The following is a 19,543-nucleotide window of genomic DNA, read 5'->3' on the forward strand; positions in this document are numbered from 1 at the left end:
TGGTGTAGCTTTGATAACCATAGAAAGTCATATTTTTGCTATGGTCTATGTCATTCCAAATATTGTAAGCACAAAATTGATCTTTTACTAAATGTCCTATTTTCTAGCCTTGTTTTCTGTGAAAGTCCCACAGTCCACCTACACTGTCCAAATTGGGAACACGGTGGACTTGGAATGTACCTTCCCTGTGAATGACACAGTAAGGACTAAAGAGCTAATGATTATCTGGCAGCGTGTGGAGTCCCCCGAAAACGACCCTAAAGAAGTGTATGTTTTTCACAAGGGGGTGGAAGACTTTTCCAACCAACACAGCAGCTACAAAGGAAGAACCATATTGTTTAAGGACGAACTGCTCGCCGGCCGTGTGGTGCTCCAGATCACAGATGTAAGGATCTCTGACCGGGGAACGTACAATTGCCTCATCGGCTACCAAGGAGCCGATTACAAGCACATCAGTCTTGTAGTGGAAGGTAAGGAGTGCTTCATAGGTGAACAAATCTGCTGTTGTAGGCAGGAGCTTGTCTGTACATAGCGCCATTAAGTCATATATTTGTGAATTTTGTATCTTTTTAGATGGTACCGTTTCAATTTTTTCAAAATCCACAAAGATCCCATCGAACATTTCCTCCTCTCTATAGAAAGTTAAAAATACCTCTTGCTTTCCCAAACCCTCTTACTAAGCTCACTAACAGAAAAGCATCTGCCAGCTTATGTTTGTGATCTAGTAGTCTTCAAGGCTGGATGCAGTTGCATTAGTTGTATGCTACAGTTGATGTGTCTTTTACATAGAACGCTATACCAACAGAGACCGACTTTGTATTTTATATTTTGTATTTATTTATCAGTGGGGTTAGTGTTTCGAACAGGAACATGTACAGTAGCACAGAGTGGAGTGGCCTGGTGCTTTACAGGTGCGTAAAAGTACTAGAAAGGAAGTGAAACAGATGAGAGCAATGGGCATAGTGGTACATGGAATGGATACAATACTGGTAACCAAAGAGGTGATGCAAAAATTGATTGCGTAACATGGATATTTGAAGTTATTTAGATTTTGGGTAATGGAAGAGGACATAGCGATGTTCATTTTGAGTCCAACCCAAATAGTATTTTATATGGTGACCGAACACATACAGGTCCAGAAAAAGAGCAAGCCTTGAGTCAGAAAGACATTGGCCCATCATCGAGAGCCATGGGGCGTGCGTCTCTGAAAAGCTCCTTGAGGCCTTTGAACAGTTTGACTGGACCTGGAGTGCATGACAGAAAGAGTGGACCTTAATCCAAAGATACAGCCATCGTCATAGAAACAGCAGTCCTGCCTGCAAGCCTTGTCAAGGAGTGCTCCTCACTGGTACACTTTTAGGCATGTGTCTATTATGTTATGTCCATCAGATTTCATTATATCTCTGATGTGACTCAGGAAGACTTCTGTAACGCAACTCTGTCCATGGAAAAGGGGTTTTGCCTATTTTCATCTGCCACTGACTGCTACTGCTAGTGTTCTCAAAATAACTAAATTCAAATATTCAAATGAATACATATACCCAAAAATGTTCTTCGTTGTCGAGGAAATGTTTTCACTAATGCATACTATGCAACATCCCTCATTTCAATTTGTTAGTATGGTAAATATTCAGCAGTAACAGAATTGCCTCCACTTTTTACGCCCGGCCATATTACGAGGGTGGCTAGAGGTTTTCCCTCCACTTGACACCCCCAAGAAATGGAGGAATTACTGCTGACAGATATACCACGATAAATAAATAATTCCTCTAACGCCTCAATTGAGTCCTATACCTAACACCACCTAACACTACTCGTAAATTGGCACATTTACCTCCAATACAAGTGGCACCAATTGTAACGGACTATGGTACAATTACAACTTATAATTCAGCCAAACTTGTAACCGTGACTTGAGCGGACAAACGAGTTGCCGTGAAACAGATTGTTAATGGCTACTGGCTACTATGTGTTCTTGTTTAATGTAATCGATGAGGGATTATCCCATGCACATGCGCGTTCTCAATGTCACTGGGCCTAGTAAGATCATTGATTTGTTTTCCCCTGTTCCCCTCCCCTCCCTTGCCTTGTCGCGCTCTGAAACACTTGTGCACGAGCGTGATAGAAATAAAATATCAATATCAATATTCACTATGTTGTTTTTTTAAGCCCCTTATAGGAAAATCATCAAGACGATAACGTCAATTCAAAAGAACTTTGGACACAAAGGATGGGAGATAGCATGCCATTCGGAAGGTTACCCCTTGGCCGAAGTCGTTTGGCACAGTGATGGGGAGGATATCACTGAAAAGGCTATCACCAACTACACAGTTGGTTCCGACCAACTCCACAATGTGACCAGTGTCCTCCAAATCAATGAAGGAAGGACGGGCATCTTCCACTGTACATTCTGGAACAGAGAGCTCCAACAGAACGCAACAGAGACTTTTATCATAGCAGGTAACAATTTTACATATGCTTGTTTTATTATGTATAGCGTCAAGGTACCCGCATAGACTCATGCTCACAGCAAAGGAAGCCCCACATCTACTGACTAGCTGCAAGAGTCAGGTACCAAAACGTCCTCAAGCGACAGGAACTGAGGACTTGTAAATAATATACCAGGAACTGGTACATAATCATATGTCATCCTCAGACCCTAATGGGTCTGAGTTTGACATATGATTTGTTCTATTTAGGAGACTTGGAGGATAGTTACTATTGTTGGTGTCACCATTTTACTCAATTGCTGTTTCTTGTAATACTGTATCTATGTGAACCGTATTCTGGTTGTAGTATGTCTTGTTAGTCGATGACATAATATATTGTGGTGTACTAAGTGTCTAAATGTTTGATGTGATATAGCAGACACTAGCACTTTAAGCATTAACCAATTTAGGGATGTGTTGTGGGTCTCTTGTTTGCTACATGTACATCAAAAACTAGTCTGGATATACTTGACAAGTAGCTATGCCTTATGAATTGTATGGATTTTTACTCTATGAATAAATGTGTTTTGGAAGAAATATGTGAACTGGCATAGCAGGATCATTATTTTGGTATATTATTAGCTACCAGAGTCAGACATAAGCACTATCTGCAACTTCATAGCGTCAAATGCCAAAATGCAGGTGCCATTTTGGCATAGCGTAGAGTAGCAATCGCTGCATCTGCAATGTTCCATTTGACTCCCTCTGGGACCCCAGATTGTTCAAGACGTTTTGTATCCTGCTCTCCTATGGATCCAGATAATACCAGGATTGGAATGGACCTTAGGAGCATGCAAGCATGCATGTTTGAATATGCTTGAATGCATCTGGGTTATCTCTTTAGGGACGGCATGGGCAAACAGTTGTGTCTAGGCGGAAGGGTAGTTACCTTAGCTTTCTTAGGTAAGTGCAGTTAAGCATGAAAGACAAGGTAGGTGTCTTAGGGAGCAGCATTCCTAAACACTGCTTGCTCTCCAGGAGCAAAGGGCTTGAACAGCACTCCAACAATGGCAAGCCCTCTGTCCCAGTGACCCTGCCCTTTTCTGGGTGCTCCACCTAAAGCAGTGAAGGGACCTGAGCCTGTATGGCCCACTCCTGGCGGCAGGAATCTGTTGGGGAAAGTCATAGGAGGACTCCGGGTAGGGGCACATGCCCACTGTTGTTGCTTGGCAAATGCTTTACAGGCTGTCTCCTGTGAGGCCCCCCTGTTCTGCTTTCACCCGAAGGAGGCAGAGCTTAGTCTCTCTTTTTAAGGGCAATCCTATATTTGTGAGCCTCTGTTGTATCTTGACTGTCGTGTAGTCGAAGAGTCCTCTGTCCACAAGTGCCGCACAGAGAGAATCAAAGTCACTCTCTGTACAACCTTTGAGGCCACAGGTGGGAGATGTTCTTCCGGAACTGCGGAACTCGTGGAACCCCGAACCACTGTAAGGGAAACACTGGTTAAGTATCAAGCCAAAACAGCATCAACAACCAATCAACAGATAAGTGGAACGGTCTTACCAAGAGGTGTCCGTGGAGAATCAGTTGTACCTATAGGGGAGGTTCCGAGACCCAACAAGGCTGTTCCTTCAGCAGTGTAGCGATCCCAGCAGTGTTGCAAGAGCCGGGCCCACCGGGTACCAGAATCCGCACAATGAAGGCGGAATGTAGAGGATAGAAAGCCAGTTAGGCCGCAATAATAGCACTCGTTGTCCACCCTCCTACGTTCCCTTTCTATAGGTGTGATCGGGCTCCTGATGCCCCCAATCTGCATGGGTTCGGGACTGGTGCCAGAGGGGGCGGAGATGGAAGGAGATGGGGCATTTGTGTGCACAAAACCAGCCTCAGCCCTGCGTTCAGTACGTCTGGCGTCCAGTTGCAGGGTTAGGTCTACTAGATCTTGGTAAGAGGTCAGTAAGGAGGGAACAACCGCAAGGGCGTCCTTCATAGCGTTGTTTAGGCCTCGATAATACACAACAGCCTGTTTGGTTTCGGGCCAGGACGTTTCGGCAGCAAGCTGGTTGAACTTAGTGATGTATTCGATTAGGGACCCCCTACCCTGCCCCAGATCCAGGAGTTCCAGGTCTCGGGACTGAACTTTATGATGGGTGTCGAACACTCTGGACATTTCCATAACCAGTAGATCAAAGTCGTAAAGGGCTGGATTATTGTTTTCTAGGAGTGGGTTAGCCCAGGCAGCGGCCGTACCTGCTAGATGCAAGAGAGTAAAGGCTGCCTTGGTGGTGGAGTCCGGAAAGGCCAGGGGCCTGCACAAAAAATGCAACTTGCATTGGCTCAGGAAGGTTCTAAACTTGCTGGGATCCCCATGATACCTCTCGGGGGCGGCCAAGGGAAAAGGAGAGGTGAGTACCATGGGGATGGGGTTAGGAGTGGGTGGAACAGGAGGCTGGACAGGCGGAGGGGATGGTAGCAAATCCCCAAATTCAGCTTCCGCGGGTAAGGGGTGTCTAGAACTCTGGATGTTATCTAAGTGTTGGTGAATGGCAGTATTTGCTGCGGCCATGTCTGCACGTAACACGGTTATGGCCTGAACCATAGTGGTCAAGGGGTCATCCGCAGCTTCCTCCATAGGCTACACGACAGGATGGCTTCACAGTCTGTTGTATCTTGACTGTCGTGTAGTCGAAGAGTCCTCTGTCCACAAGTGCCGCACAGGGAGAATCAAAGTCACTCTCTGTACAACCTTTGAGGCCACAGGTGGGAGATGTTCTTCCGGAACTGCGGAACTCATGGAACCCTGAACCATTGTAAGGGAAACACTGGTTAAGTATCAAGCCAAAACAGCATCAACAACCAATCAACAGATAAGTGGAACGGTCTTACCAAGAGGTGTCCGTGGAGAATCAGTTGTACCTATAGGGGAGGTGCCGAGACCCAACAAGGCTGTTCCTTCAGCAGTGTAGCGATCCCAGCAGTGTTGCAAGAGCCGGGCCCACCGGGTACCAGAATCCGCACAATGAAGGCGGAATGTAGAGGATAGAAATCCGAGAGGCAGTCCGTGGTCATAGCAATGAATCCAAGAAGTAGAAACCAGAGCCAGGGGTAATCCGATAGCAGTCCGTAATGAAATCCGAGTCCAAAATCCAGAGGTGACAAAAAACAAGAATAGCGCTGTACAGAAGTCCAAGAGAACAGCTGTGAAGCACCGAAGCCCTACGATGCAGCCATTTAAATACTAGCACTGCTATTTCCTCCCGGTCACATGAGCCGCGACTGCATCACGTGAGCGTAGTTTAGAAACACTCGAGCGGGAGGCGGTGGTCATGTGATGCGGAAGAAGCCGGTCTCGCAAGCGCCAGGGAAGACGCCAATGGAGCGGGCGTCTCCATGAGCAAGCAGCATGCCGAAATTTGCGATGTGGCACTTGGCGCCGTGGCCCCTGGGGATTCGAGGAAAGCACATGTGAGTCCCGGAACCGGGCTAGAGGACGGGGGGAAATGGAGGCACGGGGGCGGGAAATGGGAACCCTAGAAGAACTGAAGGGAGAGTGAGTGGAGTGCATGACAGCCTCCTTCCCTTCACTGTATACATCCAGATGGTTTGCCAAGATATGCACAATCGGGCGAAAGTGTGAACATGGGCATCACCATGTCTGTGCTTCATTCAAAGCCCTTTATAGGCTTTGGCATCCTCTGCATGGCCAGGCTGAAGAGGCTGCAGAAACAACAAAAACTTGAAGTCAAGTATACAAAGGGATTAAAGGCATGGGTGTACATGGACTACCAAACCTCGGGACCTCGAGACACTGCAGCACGCCGTAAGTACCGGTACAGCAAGTATCCAGTAGAAAGGGTACCGATCCGTTACCCTTCAGTGCCTGCATCTGAAATCAGGCCCACCCGGGCTACCTGCAGATAATGACGATCATGCTGGAGGCACCGCCACAGCGCGATCCCAGAGAAATGGCACTGGTTTAACTGGTCCCCGCTGTATGGATATCTATGAAACCAGATACATGAGTGTTTCCAATATTTAATACGGGAGGGGAATTTGTGAAGGCGCTCCTGCGCTGCCCTCTACTAAGCAGTGGACTACAACACCTCGCACAGAGGACGAGGGCTTGATTTTGACCGTGCCTGCCCACACATTGGCCCCAGTTTGGGATGTTAATGATGTTCTCACCTTACACCCAAAGAGCATCCATATAAAGGTTGCGTCACGACATATGCCGTTGTTAGATGTTCTTCGCCCTGGAGAAGGCTGGGTCGATGGCTCACAATCAACCACATAGCCGAAACTCGAGTTGGGAGCCTGAATACATGTTTATACATTGAACAATCATTAAAGTAGATTTAGCCACAGCCACGGAAATTGTTGAACATGTGGCTAAGTGAATAATAGGGTACCACATGGGAGATCTGGGCCCAGGGCTGACATTCAACACAGCCTACCGTTGTTGAACTTGGTCAAAGTTGCTGTTGTGCACATTACATTGCGTATGTTTGCACATTAGAGTTAGGTTTTGCACCAAAATGTCAACTGTTTGAGTGTGTATGCAGTGTGTGTTTGGTGCTTGCGTCAAGTGTTTGTCTGGTGCATGAGTGGATGTATGTGTCAGTTATGATGTTAGCTTGCAGATAACTTTGACTGCACTCGTTTTTTCCTAAATTGTGTTAAACCATTGTTCAAAAACTGTTGACATCCAGTCACAAACTCTTTGTCTATGTGTTTTTCACGGTTTATGGTCATTGCATCTAAAACCATTGCATCTAATGCCATTCCATCGAAAAGTTTCCATCTAAAAAATGTCCATCCAATGCATTTATTTATTTATTTGGGGGGGCAACCCTCTTTTTTTACCCTTTATAATGCACCTAAACAAAAATGTACCCTTCACCCACAAAAAACCTGCATTAGATGGACATCTTTTAGATGGAAACATTTCGATGGAATGGTATTAGATGGAATGGGTTTAGATGAATTGACTAGATACCGTTTTTCACTATTTTTTCCATCACTACAATTGTGTTGATTTTTCATTTTCTCGTATCTTATTGCTTGTTTCTGCAGTATTATGATTAATTGATAATAACGTTGAAATTAATCCATTTGAAACGATAGTTTGCATAAGGGATTTTTAGCGGCTACTGAACTCCCCAGTTGCCGATGTCCAGTCTTTGCTTAGGAGACTGCCAGTGGAGGCAGTTTTTGGGAAGACTTCAGCAGACGCCATTAGCTAAGCCACGCGTGACCCGCTATCTCTCCCTTCTAGTGTCCCTGCAGAATGGGCCTTACAGGCGCCACTCCAGATAAGGGGCATGCAAAGGCTGCTGGGAACAACATGGAGGACTGTGAGGCACTGCACTATCTGGGTGCATGATTTCCCGCTCCGGCCTGTACTATGGGCATTAGTTAGTTCTTGTGATGACTAATGGCTTAAAAAGCTTTCAACATTACACATGTTACTGTTTTAGTAACTTAATGTTAATTTGGTCAGAAGCTCCTTTATACGCCCCGTCTCCCGACTCCCAGCTTACCTGCTAAATTTGCATTTTTTTTTTACAGTCACTTAAGTTGCCCACAAAAATGTATAAAAAATTAAAGACATTTCAGGATTGTACTTATTCATCTGCAGGGATATTTGGTGCAACCAGAAACAATACACACCTATTATTTCCTATGCGTTCTGTTTCCCCCCAGTCGTTTCCCTTAATTTCTGACCCTACCCCTTCCGAACTGGCCATGTAAAATTAATACATGGAGCACATTGTAGTTAGTTTTTGTTATAACTGCATATAATCCTTTTTTAAAGTGCTATATGGTTTGGCTCGTAAGGGCTAATTAACCTCCCAAAAGGGTGACGTGTTGCCTGGGTGACTGGGACTGATGCATTTATGGCAAGGATGTAACCTAGGGATTTGGGTTTTCACGTGTTAGTCACTTGCCCATTTCCAATGTCTGGCCACGCCCCTGCATCTGCCAAATTGGTTTTAACAACAACAGAGTGACTCCTGGGAGCATGCCATTGAACAATGTACCTATTAGCGGAACCAGCGGTGGTGTGCACCTTGGTTTCACAGCTGCAATAGCACATTGCTCTTAATGGCACATGATAGATGGCAATTTGGGCAAAGGGGGTCGTTTTTCCCACATCTAAGGGTCTTACTTGAAATAGCTTGAAAAGTGTGTTGCACAAACAATCATGATACATATGAGCCCATGTGTTCTTCGGCTGTGCATGTGCCCTGGTGATGGATAGAGGTCCCCTTGTATTGAGTATAGTAGCAGTAAGTGCATTCTGCTTAGACAAGGTAGCAGAACTGTCCAGCCCTACGTGGCAAAGACACCACCCCAACAGCTCTCTAGAGCAGATAACTTCCCAGACTGATCACAAGTCAGTAAAGTTCTTGGTTGTCGAGGATCCTTTCATACTGCATACGCCTGTCGGCCAAAACATGCCCATGCTGTGGGTTCTCTTGGTGGCTGTGAAGTTATTTAATTTGAAAGTCTCATGAAAAGTGTTTACATGTAAGGCAGAGGTGCACTGAAAGCAATCTCATAACCATCTTATCATCCATTTCTTGAATGTGTCAAGTCAATGGTGCAAAAGAAAGTTTGCTGAGGAGGTGTGGAGAACATCCTGGGGCGCGCATTTGGGATGAGACTTTAGTCTCTTGCCCGGGCACTTGGTGGCACCGCATTCTTTGCCAGACGTCAGGCCCTTTCATCAAGAACGCCCTCTCTTCCACTCAAGAGGTTTCACATAGTGTTTTCTACCACAGCCGCTTGACGCACCATTCGTGGGTATCATTTTAGAAGGGGAGGGCAAGGGTGTTTGTCCCCGCCCAACTTATGTGGTTCACCATTTTGTCCCACTCATTTGGCAGGGTCCCTTTCATTTAAATGTCATGTCCCCCCTGCCAACATTTTCAGTCCCTCCCCCAACATTTTCAGCAAAGTTACTCTACTGCCAATCATGGTAACCCTACCTACCCCACTTTAGTTATGTTATGGACCTGACACAGCGCGGCAGTCTGGGTCGCTGCTGATTTCAAGCGATGGAGATAGCACAAATTCTCTGTCCCAGGTAGACGTTGAAAATGTTTGGGCTAAGGGCTAGAGAAAGAGATATTTCACTCTCGGGTATCCCTGTAGACGTGAGCTAGGGGGATGAAGTATGCACACACAAAGGGAACTAAAAATTAAATGTTACTGCTGCATCAAAGGTTTCAGCCATATTTCTTGAGAGGAAAAGAGCGACTTGGGTAGGAAATATGACTATGAGAAGGCTAAAGGAAATTTCTCTTGTACAATCATTTGACTGAAACCGTCTTGGCCTTGATTCTGAACCCTGCCTAGTCTTTGTCTTTAATGCATGTGCCATTCAATGTTACTTCACGTAAAAATACATGTAATGCCCCATTCTGAATTTCTGTTAAGCTTGTGGAATATTAGGGAAAGGTCAAACTTGTTGGGCCATACTAGAACTATGCAAGGGTACCCAGAGTTTGAAGATGAAAGGGATAATCCAGGTGTGGTATGCAATGCCAAAGCATGTGCCCCCTAGCACCTATTCTGTGAACATTAAGCTTTAATGTATGAACAACGCCAGTGCGTTTATTGTTTGGGCATTGTGCAGTGTTAACACTTATTGTATGTATTCTTTCTCTAAATCACTTAACTTTTAAAAATTGGAGATAAACAGCATACATATTTGGAAAATACACTTTTTAAATATAAAAATGCACCAACATTATTAAGCATACATGTGTACAAAGGAGAACTACTACAGACCACAAAAATTGTCACACCACATTGCACATAATGCATTGTAAGTTTTTCATATGGACAGGCTGTCAATAATACAAACTGGGAGTGGGTAAATCAACATGTTTCTGTCCTCATGCTGGTAAAGGGCCTTCTTCATGTATATGTGTAGCAATGATGATGATTGATATCTGAAACCAACAGAAAGTGAACAAAATATATAAGCAATATCGAGATGTGGGAGTTCAATTTAAAAATAGTGCCTAATTACTTGAAGAACACCCTTACCTCTTTATTGTGAATGTTACATATAAAACATTTTGTGATAGATATATGCCCCCTGCATGTAGGGGGACAGATCTGGGGAGGTGAACAGATGGTAATTACCAATTAATTCCGACATTAGGCGTGCTGGAATGACGGGGCTGTCTGCGGTGGGTCAATGACCTTTTAGCTGAAATGTTTCTGCTAATTTGCATACCCAGAGTGCATTGCTGTGTGGCTCTGATCTGGACGTCAAAACATATAAAGGGTACCTGGTATGATCTCGGTCCCCCACGTAAGCAATAAGCATAAACACAAAAATGGACCGAGAACCAGAGGATGGTAGACAAAACTTCAACAGAATTCACAAAAATATATATTTCTTTTCATACATTGTACCTATTCAATAGTGGTAAACAGACCAATACAATAAAAAACAAATTATACAATTGTCCGTACTGGCTCATACTGCATTCATTCTACTCCACCAAACGTACTCATTCATACATATATTCACAATACTCAATCACTATATACGTCATATATTGACCTTGTAACATACATGGCTTTTTTATAATTATTCACAAATTTCAATACACCCCATTTGTGTACTTGTGTGTCTTTCTGTTGTGAAACAAATGTTGTCAGATGTTGCCGACACGTGTTTCAGTTGGATTAGGCGGGCTTGGATAATGTGGCCTTAATTTTCTCCAACCTTCTTCAGGACGTAAGTGAATACATAGCTGTGCAACACTTATAAGCTTATGGAGTTGAGAACATGATCTACAAATAATTTTTAAAAAGCTGTTACCAGCAGTGTTCTAACCACCCTCGTTTCTTCTACATTTAGGCACATCAATGTATCATGTAACCCCTAAGTTGTTACAAAACATGAACCTACCTCCAGATGTTACTCACCAGCTCACTGGCGGGAGCGATGGAATTCATACTTCAGGGGGTCGCTGGAAGGAACGGTGAAGAACGGTAGTCCCTTGGTACTCCAACTGTGAGCCGAGGTTTCCCTAAACCTGGGCCTCCTCAACTTGAGGGTGCTCTTTTCTATGATACGCCCCTCTGCTGGTTATCACGAAACAGAGGGGTGAATCAAATAAAAGAGCGGGGAACACGTGCACCGCCAGTAACCCAAACTGTAAGGAAAGAACAAACAAGGTTAAACAAGGTGGACAATGGATAGGTGCTTTCTATCTCCTGTTTTTCCCCTTTAGTAATACCTTAACTAGAGCAGGCAGGGCTGGGAGGAGTACGGTTCCGATGAGAAAACAAGAACCTGAACTACCCCCTATACTAGGAAGAGAGATTAGAGGTGACAAAAGAGAAAGGGAAGACAAGCTTACCACTGTAGGAAAGGGATAATGTCACTTGGTGCTGTATAAATCTGGTAACAAACGGCGGGAAAAAATAATAAACAGGAAGGTTAGTAGGGTAGACGCCCCAGGCGGCACGAGGGTCGCACTAAAGCCGGGTTAGTGCACTGGTTCTGCAGAGCGTCCTTAGTGCACTTACTCGTCCGGTAGTGAGCGGATGTAAATATCCCTTTTTTGTGGAGTACATAGGAAAGCAGAGTTAGCAGTGGGTATGGAACGTTGGTCAACGTGAGCTGACAGTAGGCGGTGTGGAGCGGAGAGCTGTATGTGCTTCGGTAGCCAGGTAAGGAGTACGTGAACCCCAGATATAGAGGAGGAATCAAGAAGTCTGCAAGCAAAACCAGGACGGTGCAATAAAGTCTACTAGGTACCTAGGTTATGCATAGAGATCCGTAAGGCAGGCTGAGGTCGGCAGCGGCGAAGACAAATGGAGAAAAACGTAAGGCAGAGGAATCGGGGAGGCAGGCTGGAGTCGGGAACAGCACAGACCAAGGAGGCAAGATGTAAAGCAAAGGAAGTCCGGATAACGATCCAAAGGTCAGCAACGACAGGTCAGAATGGTACCAAAATGTGTGGCAAATGGGACGTCCAATAACAATGCACAAAATCGTACTGGGAATCAAGGATGCAAGGCAAAGGTGAGGTAAACGCTACAAACAGAAGCAGTGAGTGAAGGAGAAATGCAGCATTTAAATACACTTCCTGGGGCGTAGGTTGTGAGGCCGAGTAGCGGCCGTGGTCACGTGATGGACCGCGTGACATGCCGTCCATGTAGGCACCATGGAAACAACTTTCCTCAAAGAGGCGCACGCCGTAGTTCGTAGCCATGGCAAAAGCCACTGCTGTAAGAATGGAGCAGCCATGCGACAGGGTGGAAACAAAGTATGTACACGGACCCCGCAGTGTAACACCAGAGGATTCTGGAAGGAAGTTCAAGACTGTGGGAAAATTCTCCAATGCTCTGACAACTGGATCACTTCTGGCAGAGCCTCTCAAGACGCCAGAATGGTAAGGAAACCAGCAACCATGAGATTCCCTATTCATACTGGGATAATCATTTTAGTCCCACATTTTTCATGTGTAGGAGTGCAAAATACTTACTCTACTGTCGTTTTGAATAGAAGTACCTCGGATAAGGCATGGACCCTGTCACTTTCTTTTTTTGCTGACTTAGGATGCCTGTAATCAAGATTCCAAAACCTAAGTGTCAATCACAAACTCGCCTTTTGCTATTAGTAACACATGGTGTACCTCAACACATTGCTTACCAATGATAATCCCTGTTGAATGGTTGTTTTCCAAACTGCTGGGTACCGTGTGTAAACGTCTTTTACTTTCCTCTCTTATGCAGTCTCTGATCTGAAGTCAAACGGAAATGAGGGATACAGTTATTGTTGGGCGCTCAAGTCGGCCCTCACTGTATGCTAGGAATACGATATTGCACATAAAAGATCACATAGCCCCATGGGGTCTTGCTCTCATAACAGCTTGTCTCGCCCATTTCTGCCGTTGCACAATAATACGTGCTATGGGACCCATAGTCCCTCGAGCGCGCAAACCGAGCAAATGCCGGGGCGTTAGTAATACCACAGTGGCATTTCAATAATCCGCTCATGTGTTCCAATATTTATAACAATTATGCCAGAGCCCGACTCTGATGAAATCCTTACCTGTGTACTGTGTACAGCGTTTCGTCCTGCACCCATATTCAACTGTTCAACGTTACCACCACGTCCACTCTTCCTCGACCCAGTACTTACTTCATGAGGCCCCTGTCTCCGGCACAGGACCTTCTTCTATTTCTTTAAATTACTATAACTGCTCCCCCACATTAACGTCACTCAGTTTAATTTTTCCTGCCTTTGGCAGGTTGGTCTTTTTCTTCCTGGTGCGGGGCAATGGGGAGCATCGTTTGCTGGTCCCCTGGGGGGGCTGTGTGGCGGGGCCCTCGGCTCCCTCAGGTGCAGAACTGTTCCTGGGCCACCTTTGGGGGGTTGTGGTAACAGTTGAGCGGGATTGCCGCGCTCGGTTCTTTGTTGGGCTCCGGCCGCAGCGTGAGCATTGTGTCCCGGGTCCTGCACGGTGGAAGGTAAGGAGAGGGGAGGACTGGGCTTGATGTTTTTCCCCTCTCCTCCTGTTTTGGCCATCAACTCGACAGGCCGTTCCTCATGCTCTGTGTACACATCTTTATTGGAAATGATGGCAAGCACTTGGCAGTATGGGCTAGCCTTCCCTTTTGTTGTGTGGCCTCTCTGCTTCTTGTCGTGGGGTGACAGTGGCAGAGAGTCTTTGAAAGTGCGGGGGCTCTGTTCTGTCACAGGCATGTCACATACCACCCGCTCCTCAGACACACACAGCACAGGATGCACCGGATGTTAGCTGCATTCTCTGGGGGAAGGTAAGGAGAGGGGAGGACTGTGCTTGATATTTTTCCCCTCTCCTGCTGGTATGGCCATCTTGACTCCTTCAACATGCGGTTTCCTCGTGCTATGTGTACACATCTTTGTTGGAAATGATGGCAATCACTTGGCAGTATGGGCTAGCCTTCCCTTTTGTTGTGTGGCCTCTCTGCTTCTTGTCGTGGGGTGACAGTGGCAGAGAGTATTTGAAAGTGCGGGGGCTCTGTTCTGTCGCAGGAATGTCACATACCACCCGCTCCTCAGACACACACAGCTCAAGATGCACCGGATGTTAGCTGCATTCTCTGGGGGAAGGTAAGGAGAGGGGAGGACTGTGCTTGATATTTTTCCCCTCTCCTGCTGGTATCGCCATCTTGACTCTTTCAACATGCCGTTTCCTCGTGCTCTGTGTACACATCTTTATTGGAAATAATGGCAAGCACTAGGCAGTATGGGCTAGCCTTCCCTTTTTGTTGTGAAGCCTTTCTGCTTCTTGTCGTGGGGTGACAGTGACAGAGACTCTTTGAAAGTGCGGGGCTCTGTTCTGTCACAGGCATGTCACATACCACCCGCTCCTCAGACACACGCAGCCCAGGATGCACCGGATGTTGGCTGCATTCTTTGCGTGCAGCCTGTGAAAACGGCACGGTTTTGGACACGTCTGCAAGTGGCTGGAAGGATACCGGCCTGGCAAAGTCTACACTTCGGGTTCGAGTCTCTGCAGTGCTGACTCGGCCCTTCATCCTTCCTAGACCGACGCATTGGAACGATTTAGAGCTTGGGGCTACCAGCTACTGGATACAGGCCTCAAGCCACCGCTCAGTCATGTGGCGAGTTAGTGGTGTGTTTGGGTCTGTGCTAGCTATGGACGCAGACTCCTTGTCCTGTCCTCTTCCTCTGAACTGCACGAGGGAAGGTCAAAGGAGATGATTTTCTTTTCCCTTGTCCGGCATGGAATTATAGAAAATGCATCATGGAAGTAATGGGCATTCAGAGAGTTCCCAATGTCTCTTCTTTTAGGGCCTAGGTCCTCCGGTGCCGACGTGTTGCTTTCACGCCTCCTCTCAGACTTGTGGGAAGTGATATGGCTCATGGTGGGACATGTCTGTGTTTAGAGGGGTTCTCAGAGACCCTGGTGCCGGTGGAGGGGGATGTCACTTCAGTGGGGTTTTCCAGTGTAGGCATACCCCAGGTGGGTGGTTGCCTTTGATGTCTGCTATCCAGGATGGATTGCTTTGCGCCGCTTTGTGACAGTACTCTGCCCTTTGACGCCAGCCTGGTGGCTCCTCTGTCGGCTGGGGGGGCCATGGACTGCTGGACCTCTGGGCTGTCCTGTATCTTCCTTTTGATAAGTCAGATCTTTTTGTGGGCTGACAAGCATGCGTTTATATTGTGGCGCAGGCATGCTTCAACGTCCTGTGATTTTCCTCTGGTGCAAGTGCAGTGACTGGCGGTTTTTCCCTGGCTCCTCGTCTCTATCTTCTCGGAGGTGTATGGGACAGGTGGGGTTCGGCTTCCTGGGTAATGGGCTCCTTCCGGAAGGGGGTATCAGTTGCTGTTCCTGTCTCCTTCTGTCCAAGGTTGCATGGTTAGGACTTTGGTACCCAGCTCATAGTCCAAGTAGTTGGCCATGGGATCCGTTCTCTCCGAACGGTTGTTGTGGGTTACCGTCTTGCCCGTTCCTCTCCTTGTTCAGGGTCAAGTTTTCTACTTGCAGGTGTTCCTGGCCCCTATGCCTCTAGGATGTGTTACCTGCTTATAGGTCTCAAGACCCTGCACTGCTTGTTCGGACGTCTGGGGAGAGCATACTCTGGATGTTGTGCAGGGGGGATGCTTGCTGGCTGGTCTGGGCTGAGTTCTCAGAAGGCAGTATGTCTCGGCTCGCCTGTTGCTAAAGTTACGGGGCACGTGGCATCTTGCGTGTTTTCCGGTTCCTTGAGCCCGTCTTCAGTTATGTCCCCTGCTGTCTTATACTCTCTCCCACTGGCTCCCGACGTCTCGGCTTTCGTAGTTTTGTTTTCAGTGTCCCCAGCGCTGCGAGTATCCCTGATATGGTGGCGGGGGGTTTCAGGTCTACAGGCTGAGGTGTGCATGGTCCTTCCTCCTGTGGCCTCTATTACTACAGACGCCAGCAGAATGGGTCTACATTGGGGGTCCTCTCAGCTCAAGGGTTGTGAGATCTGGGGAGAGGCGGCGATCATCCAATTAGCAAGAGTTGTGCCATTGTCCAAGCTCTGGTATACTACGAGGAGTTGCTGGACGGTCGGCGGTTTTGATCCGATCGGACAATACAACGGCCTTGGCGTATGTCAACTGCAAAAGGGGTTCCGGCCGCTCCTTGAATGCTCTGCAGCGCTGATAGGCACCTGGGAGGAATCTCATCTGGTGTCTCTGGTGGCCTCACGTATCAGAAGGGTGGACAATGTTCAAGCGGATCTTCTCAGATGCTGGTTTTCACTCCTCTGCGGAGCTGGTCCTGTGGCCCAGGTCTTTGCGGTGACCTGTGTCAGATTAGCGTCCCCGGTTCTAGACCTGTTTGCATCCCCGGCCTCAGCAGACGTTCCCCTCTTCTGCTCTCGGTTTCAGGCTGGGGGGATTGGGGGATGGACGCCCTCTCTGTACAGTGGCCTTGGGGTTTTACTTTATGCCTTTCCGCCTATTCCCCTTCTGCCCTGGGTGGTTTGGTGCATCAGAGTGTCCAGAGTGACTGTGTTGTTGTTAGCTCAGTTCTGGTCCCGCCGGTGTTAGCTCCCCTCTCTGTTGGAGCTTCGGCCCTAGGAACCTTGGCCGGTTCTGAGGTGGGCGTGTCCCCTTCAAGGGGATCTGCGGTTGGAATTCCACCAGATGCAATGGGCACTGTGGCTTTTGCTCAGTCTAGGTTGATATCTCAGGGGTTCTCAGATCCTGTAGTTGAGTACATAATGGATGCTCTTACACCCTCCACTCTGAAGGTGTTCGGCAGGCATTGGGGCCATTTCCAAGACTGGTATGGGCGGTCTGGGATCCCTCCCCTGCGTTCTGGCCTCTCTGCTATCCTTTGATTCCTCCAGAAGGGCTTTTGACAGGGGCCTGGCAGTTTTTTCCAGGCTTCGCTCTCAGTGGACCTCCATGAAATTCCTTTTGGGGGACTCTGATGGTCACTTGGATGGGGAGGTGTTGGTGGGGAAGTTGCTCTAGGGTTTCTCTTCTTCCCGTCCTTGTGCTGATAAAGGGCTTCCCCCTTGGGCTCTCCCTCTTGTATTACGGTTCCTTCAAGGGCCTCCCTTCAAGCCCTTTTCCGAGATTGATATCAAACATCTTACACTGAAATCTGTTTTTCTTATTGCCCTCGCTTCTGTCCGTAGGCTTGGAGAGATTGGGGCTTTCTTATGTCACCCTCCTTTCCTGAGAGTGCTGCCAGACTCGGTGGTGCTGAGGTGTGGTCCGAAGTTCCTCCCTTAAGTTGTATCTCGGTTTTCACACCTCTCAGGATCTGGTTCCCCCTGACTTCTTTCATGATCCGAGAATGCATGAGGAGGTGGCTTGGATTAACATTATGTCCGGCGGGACGTGTTTGAGTATTTGGCTAGGTTTGCTTTTTTCCACCAATCTGATAGTCTTCTGATTGCTTGTGGTCCGCTGGGGGTGGGCATAACGCATCTGTGGTTTCCATTTTCCAGTGGTTCCGGGTTGTGATCTCCAGAGCCTATGTGGCTTCTTTCCTGCCTGTGCCTGTGCACGATCAGGGATGGTCCGCCAGGGGTTTGGCGGCTTCCTGGGCCAATGCAAGGAGGGTTTTTCTCTGCAAGCGATTTGTATGGCTGCCGCCTTGGCTGGTCTAGGCATTTTCATCAACCGTTATGGGTTCAGTTTCTCCCACTCGGGGGGTTGGTTCCTTCGTGGTTGGAGTTTTGTCTGTGGGGATGTGAATTAAGAGTTATTGTGGGTGTGTTTGCTGCACTGTTTTTAGCTCTTTGTCTCATTGGGACCTTTTCCCCATTACGGCTTTGGTATACCTCATGAAGTAAGTACTGGGACAAGGAAGAGTGGACGTGGAGGTAATGCTCTGATTACTTACTGGTAATCTTCATTACTCCTAGTCCTACCATTCCTCATCACAGTACTGACGACCCTCCTCACCCTCCCTGCGGGGAAGATCCCATGCTCTGGCTTGGTAATATGAATCTGAGTGATGTGGATGTGGGGGAGGAGTCATAGGAATTTTAATAAATAGAAGAAGATCCTGTGTCGGAGGCACGGGCCTCATGAAGTAAGTACTGTGATGAGGAAGAGTGGGACCCGGAGTAATGAAGATTACCGGTAAGTAATCAGAGCAATCCCCCTCTAGTGGACATAGAAACAGGACAGGAATCCTGATTGTGCAAAGGCCAAATGATTTAGCCAGAATGCTGCCACTATATCTTTTTTGTCGCGCCCATGTGTAAACATAGAGCTATGCCCCTCTTTTTTTAGGTAACCACATAGGTAGGGTAAATGTCCCACTTGTGTGGTAGAATATAAAAAAAAAGTCGCAAGAATGGGTGCAAAATAGCTGTCTCTTTGGAAACAGATGACACAGCTCCCCCTATAGGTACATCTGGGGTCTCGTCTTCACTGACCTGATGTGGAGACTCAATGATACTGATTCTGGTCCAGTTGTCCCCGTAGGAGGAAACAGGTGGTGCGTGGACTGCTGGGAGATATAGTCCCAAACTCTAAAACCAGATCCCAAAGTGTATCTATGCACCAAGCAGTGGACAGTCACTGTGGGGTGCATCTAACTGCATCACCCTTATTTGGGATATGATGGGGTTCAATATAATGTCCTCCCGACATAACCATATATGAATACACCTTACAGAACAATATGAGGAGCTAGGGCTTACTCAATAAGTGTGTAAATCACCAGAGTTTCGCAGCGGGCGTATGGACCTCTCAGTGAGCGGTTAAATAAAAGCATGAACACCACTAGTCCCCTTGGGGGCAGATTTCTCAACGGATATTGGGATTTCTTTGAGATCTGGTTTTAGAGTTTGAGACTACATCTCCCAGCAGTACACGCACCACCTGTTCCTCCTGCGGGGACAATTGGACCAGAATCAGTATCATCGAGTCTCCACATTAGGTCAGTAAGGACCAGACCCCATCTGTACTTATAGGGGGAGCTGTGTCACCTTGTTTCCAGTGAGACAGCTATGTTGCGCCCATTCTTGCGAATTTTATATTCTACCACACGAGTGGGACATCTACCCTACCTATGTGATTACCTAAAAAGGAGGGGCATAGCTCTTTGTTTACATATGGGTGCAACAAAAAA

General features: G+C 47.1%; 1 protein-coding gene across 5 annotated transcripts in view; it reads left to right on the top strand.

The window, feature by feature from the left end:
* The window catches only part of CD274 (CD274 molecule), a 210,001-nt gene that overhangs the window by 107,198 nt on the left and 83,260 nt on the right, over positions 1 to 19,543 (top strand). For all 5 annotated transcript variants that reach the window (XM_069626019.1, XM_069626017.1, XM_069626015.1 and 2 more), the window contains 2 exons: positions 108 to 470; positions 2,170 to 2,460. In XM_069626019.1, the coding sequence (XP_069482120.1) occupies positions 108 to 470; positions 2,170 to 2,460 (654 nt within the window). The remainder of the gene's footprint in view (positions 1 to 107; positions 471 to 2,169; positions 2,461 to 19,543) is intronic.

Source organism: Ambystoma mexicanum, chromosome 6p, assembly GCF_040938575.1.
Source record: "Ambystoma mexicanum isolate Mex_15411 chromosome 6p, UKY_AmexF1_1, whole genome shotgun sequence".
Taxonomy (NCBI): Eukaryota; Metazoa; Chordata; class Amphibia; order Caudata; family Ambystomatidae; genus Ambystoma; species Ambystoma mexicanum.